General features: G+C 37.5%; 1 protein-coding gene across 1 annotated transcript in view; it reads left to right on the top strand.

Annotated features, from left to right (window-relative positions):
- Nucleotides 1-2,950: 2,950 nt before the first annotated feature.
- MS3_00003702 (uncharacterized protein) overlaps nucleotides 2,951-6,000 on the top strand; it is an 88,293-nt gene continuing 85,243 nt past the window's right edge. The window contains exons 1-3 of the mRNA XM_051211561.1: nucleotides 2,951-3,485; nucleotides 3,534-3,656; nucleotides 5,656-5,808. Coding sequence (XP_051071634.1) covers nucleotides 5,699-5,808 — 110 coding nt within the window. The 5' untranslated portion in view covers nucleotides 2,951-3,485; nucleotides 3,534-3,656; nucleotides 5,656-5,698. The remainder of the gene's footprint in view (nucleotides 3,486-3,533; nucleotides 3,657-5,655; nucleotides 5,809-6,000) is intronic.

The raw sequence follows: 6,000 nt of genomic DNA, 5'->3' as shown, positions 1-6,000 counted from the left end.
TTTCGAGAAGAGCCTGATATAGCCGTAACGCTTGTGTTTTACAACAAGTTTTCGCTTTCATTTTACTCTTCGTTTCACGCAACCAGGTTTTTACCAAGAGGCATCGGTAACTGATTACTAATAAACACAGCTCGTTGATCAAAAGCTCCTTGAAACCACTGTAACCATCAGAATATACGATATTAACTAGCCTCGAATCCATCACTATCTGATGGCCTTAAACGTACACATATAGGTCCCACATTAGTAATGAAAAAGATTAAATATAATTTTCTCATATTATCCGACATCTGGCCAATTTACCGAGACCAAAAGATAGCGGTTCATGTTGTTTTTCCTCGACTACATGTAAGCGATAAATACGGCACCGAATACAATACTTATAACGAAGATAACGATAATGTGCTTCGCTAACCCTCTTCTGACTGAGTCTCAAAGCTACCTAGAGAGTAAGACGTTCCGCATACGATCTGGATGGTCTTGACATCAGGGATTTCTCTAAGGACCATCTCAGAGGCTTCTCCTATTATTGACATCCTAGACAAAATTGGCTTAGTGGTATGAATCTATTGTAATCCATAAAAAGCGATAAGGGTTTAAAGAGACTTGTATTGAATGTTGAAGAGCTGTGTGTTTCAAAAAGACAACCTCGTGCTTTGCTGAACCATTCACGATCTGAGTAAAGACTTATCCACTTCTAGTCTGGTTTGTTCTATCGGTAGAACGAGAAGTGCTCATTGGCAATCACATCATAAAGGTTTCTAACACTGTTCAAAAAGTACTCACGGCATCGCCTTGGAAGCCATAGCGTTATTGCGCCTCCTGTCCGCAAAGATGCACCTATTACCTACATCAATTATTGCTGAGCTATAGCGGAATAAGGGGCGATATAGAAATGTCACACAGCATACTAAGTTTTCCAGGACAGCGTAACATAAGAATACTAGCAGAACATTTATATTACACTCCTCGAGGCAATTACTGAAGTTTTTCATCAAGGAGCAAAAACGTATGTAGGCCACTACCTTTTCTCATTAGGAATGAAGTGTCACCTCAGTCAAAGGGACTAAGCATCCCTCAGTGGATAACTTCATGTGGAGGCTTGATAAACACGTACTCACCGATGGATTACTGCCTCTCCCTTGGACTAGATATACCTGATTCATGTCTGGTAACGGACTTTGGTTATTTTCATCAGTTTTGAATAACTTATTCCGAATTTATTAACTATTATTTTCGTCCAGTCTTCTAATGTTACACTATGGTCATTCGTCTGCATCACTAAATTATCAATCCACCTATTAACTTGAATTGTTCTAAAAACAGTCGCTCCAAGTCCCAACCAACCACTTTACAGCCTGGAAGTCTAATAACTTCAGGTATTCGTAATCCCTAATGCACTCTCTCAGAATAAAAGATATACAAAACCCTAAATAACCATCAAGCTGACTCAAATTTGAGTAGATGAGTGGTTGAACATGAAACTGTACCTAAACAACAAGCAATGAGAGCAACAAAATCAATAACTTTATGCAAGCTAGTCATATGAATATTTAATATCAGATGAACTGTTGAGACGCCGTCATGGCATTCAGTTTTACCAGTAAAACTGGAATCGACCACAGCAAGCTAGAATTTCAAACGTTTGAATGTGTCAGCTTTACATGACGGTCTATTATATGCGGAATGAGATGTTCACATTCAACCTGGTGTGGATGCTCACTGTTATTTCTTACTGCACAAGATTTTATGTGCTACAATGCAGTCTGCTTCACTAACGGTTCCCTAAATCCGCAAGTAACCTGAGGTCACCGAGAACCGCACTCTTCGTTTGCTTCCGTTATGCAGCCTCTCATCGACAAGCCAAAACTGGAGTCACCCAACAGCTAGGTCCTAATGGGCCGATCATTAACGATGGTGATGCCACTAACCCTTTGGCTGAACAGTACTCTCGGACATTACAACTGACCCATATTAACTATATTTATCAAAGCTTCGTCTACAACTGCACAGGACTTTCCGAAGTGGACCTGGGAGCTGACTTGGTGTATCAGAAACTGCAGCACCTTAAAAAAGACACCTCCTGGTCCGAATATGGTTCATACTGCTATACTGAAGGAAGCAGCTTCAATCTTGGCGACACCGCTTAGAGTACTGTTCTCACACTTTCTAAGCCGAGGCGCATTGCCGGAAATTCGGAAGCTGGCTCACATCACACCAACTTTCAAAGGAAGTCGACTCAGCGAACCTTCATTCTACCGCCCGGTGGCTCTCCTCTCCATACATTCAAAAAAATATGGATTCCCTGATATGCGATGGTATACACGACTATTTATTATTTTTAAACTTATTTTTACCCCAACAGCATGGCTTCAGGAAGGGTCATTCTTGTATGGCCAACCTGCTGACTGCGATGGACAACAATTCTTGATCGCAAGGGGAAGGTTGAGGTTATTTACGTTGACTTCTCTAATGCCTTTGGTAATGTCAACCGTATATGTCTTATCAATAAGCTCGAACGATTAGATATCATATCATCCCTGACTGGCTTACTTCATATCCAATATGCCGACATCTTAAGGTCAGGGTTAACTTCATTTTCTCTCGGGCTATGGTATGTCATAGTGGGGTCTCCCAGGGAACCTTTTCTTTTCTTGACTTCTATAGACGATCTTCCACAGCACGTATTGCCAGACTTATTACTTTTTGCTGATGATGTGAAACTTTGGGGAGAGGTACGCAACCATGAGTATAAACTGGCACTTCAGGAGGATCTGACTCCATTTCAAAGTTGGACAGACGACAACGGACTTACCTGTAACACTTCAAAGTGTAAAGAAACATGTTGTAGAATGCAGCTAAAACTTAGGCAACTCCACTCTGGAGGTATTCCAAACTGAAAAAGATCTAAGAGTATTGATACCCTACAATTTGAAGTCTTACGCTGAATGAGACAGCAATGTCTTCCTAGCAGATATTGCACTGATAACATTGAAGCACATTTTTCGCTGATTCGACGGAAGAACTTTGCACATGATCTTCAACAGTTTTGATCGACCTGATTACAGAGTACGGAAACATAGCATTTCTTCCCACACTGTGGAACGTATCCAACTGCTAGCCACAAAATCTGTTCGGGACCTCAAACTTAAGCCTTATGAGGAGCGCCTCCGATCATTGAACCTTTACCCTTGAGAGTACAGGCGTCTTAGAGGTTACCGCCTAATGGCTTATAGCATCCTAAACACTTCTGAACATCTCCTTAAACACTTACTTATGCCTTGTCCTAACACAAAACGTAGGGGTAACACATTGAAACTAGAGACTCAACACAGCAGAATGGAATGTAGACATACTTTCTACTCCTTAAGAGTAGTCAAACAATGAAATTCACTGCTGGCTGAGCTAGTACAAGCGATTTCTCAGGAGTCCTTTAAGAGAAAACTTGACATGTTCTTAAGGACTAAAGATAGTATCTTACAATGGTAAATCAACTTCTTTTCTTTTCCCTCTTTTACCAATAATATACCTAGGTTCCTGCCTGGAGGTATTGGTGGTCCACTACTATTAGATACGGAAGCCCGTTAAGCGAGAGCTTCTTATATTCCTTCCAAAACCATTTTACCCATTTGGTTGTTGGGTCACAATTTCGAATGGTGCGTTGCGACTGTTGTAGTTTTATTTTACTGTCTGTATATGATCCTGGTAAAATAAGCCTAATTAATGATCAATATAATTTTAAAACCTACGATGTTTGCATATTTTTTATCCTCATTCATAATATGGATGAAAATTACCGAAGTTAGCTATACTTATGTTTCTTAAAGTACGTACTAGCTAACAACTTTATGGTGACTATTATTTATGGACGACTTTTCAGTGAGATTGATGGGCACTGGGGCAACCCGCACCAGTTTTAATGCAAAAATCATATTAAACTACCTATATGAATGAATTTCGCACAGAAACCCAAAACTTACTATCCTTAATTTCATTGGTTCTTCCGCAAATTATGGTCGCGCTAACTTATTTATTTGATTTCAAGGAACGTTGCGACACTAACTGCCAGTAAAATGGTGTGTAGTGAATTATGACCAGTTTATATAAACTCAAGTTTGATTAATGTCATACATGATTTCTCGAATAAGTGAGTAGACTTCTTTCACATATGTTATTCTTGTCCAACAACATTATAAGTTCACTCACAATAGAAGTGATCTATGTATGTATAGGGGGAATATTTGGTTATATGGTTTGGTATACATCCAAGGAGTGAAAATATCAGCAATAATTTTTGTTGCTGAATATGGAGTAGACTTAACGTTTATTTATTTTGACTTTCAAACGTAGGTTTCAGTCTTATCTCTGCTAAATTTAGGTGTTTGCTCTCGGAAGAATTCCCCCTGTTAGGTATTGATAAATTCCTCAGTGATATAGTCCATCTCAGTATTTTCAACTGTTACTCGAACGTGGCACATTACAACTAATTTATCTGCATTGTAGTGATGGATTATTGTTTGGCTTCACTAAGTAGACGTAATAATGATAGATCTGATGTTTTTACAATTGAGCGTAATTAGTTGAGTTCGGATAAGTAAGTGCAATTTTCTTCTGCTCAGCTGTAAAGTATACTTACTTGCTGGTGATTGATATCGTCAGGTTACCTAAAACGGAAATGAGAACGTGCTTAATTAAAAGCCATTTCGCTTGAGTTATTCATAAAGTATTTAATGTAATCTATCCGTAGCAGTAATCGGAATGGGCATTGTAGTTCTATCTACACTTACAAATTACCGTCAATCACTGTTCTAAGAAATCATATTAGAGGTATTATTCTGATGCCATCGACTGAATAACATCTACAGCAAAGTGTTAAAGTAGGCTATTACGTCGATTTAACGGCAAATTACGGCGAACGTTTCGGTTCATATGTTTCATTTGATTTTGTGGTGTTTGGTTACTCTTTAAATACATATGATTTAGAATTTCAATCATACTTGTTTTTAACGAGGTCTCATCAGTTCTTTTTTAACAATTGTTAGCTCAATGACATGTTGATGCTCTTCTCAACGTGTATCTGTTTAAACCACACTTCTGTCATATGTGTAAGCATTCAGAGGCTAAAATCATCAGCTGTAAACATTAAAATATAGGTAATAAATCAAGCACAGTGCTTGAAAAACTGGTTTTGTGGGTTTTTGGACCGCCTATGTTTTTAGATCAAGTCTTCATCAATATGTCGCGAATTATGAGACAAGTTGATTATTTAAAATTGGCACTAAATAATTTAATCATCTGCCTACTTGTTATGCTAAGTTATATTTCCGAGTGCCCACAATCAGTTACATTTTCTATCTTTATAAAACTATATTAATTCCTCGTTTTAAAATATTGTTTTTATATTAGTCTATCGTTGCTCTCAGACTTGTTTTGCTTTTTTCGGTTAAAAAGTCTTTTGAATGTTTTGTTTATGCAGTACTCGAAATTAATGGAAGTTTTTGTACGAATGATTCTCTTTTGCTATTCTTACTTAAAAAGCCTGTTTTATGTTGGATAACACTGATTTCTTTAGTATGTTGTCAACTAATTATCTTTCAAAATTGTGCAATCGTACAAAATTTCAGATATCTAATTTATTTGTCAATATTACCACAGGTTTAGCTGAACAGAACCATATCTCAAGTTATATAACTCAATAATGTTGAGTTCTGAAAGAAAAATTGCTATCAAGCTGGTTCTTCTTACCATGTTTACTCAATCATTCTGGTCTGGATTTCAATTTCTCACTAACCAGTTTATATATTATAGGTTAGGTTTTACTCATAATAATTCAGATTCATGTTTTTCGGTAGTTTTTACATTTAAATATAATTAACGCTTAAACGTTTTACACTTTTTAATCTTGTCTAGTTTTTTCTGATGTTTTTTTTTTAACAAAAAACAGGATTGCTTACTTACTTACGCCTGTTACTCCTCGTGAAGGAGCATATGCCGCTCACC

This window comes from Schistosoma haematobium, chromosome ZW (genome assembly GCF_000699445.3).
Source record: "Schistosoma haematobium chromosome ZW, whole genome shotgun sequence".
Taxonomy (NCBI): Eukaryota; Metazoa; Platyhelminthes; class Trematoda; order Strigeidida; family Schistosomatidae; genus Schistosoma; species Schistosoma haematobium.
This window is presented reverse-complemented; position numbering and strand designations above follow the sequence as displayed.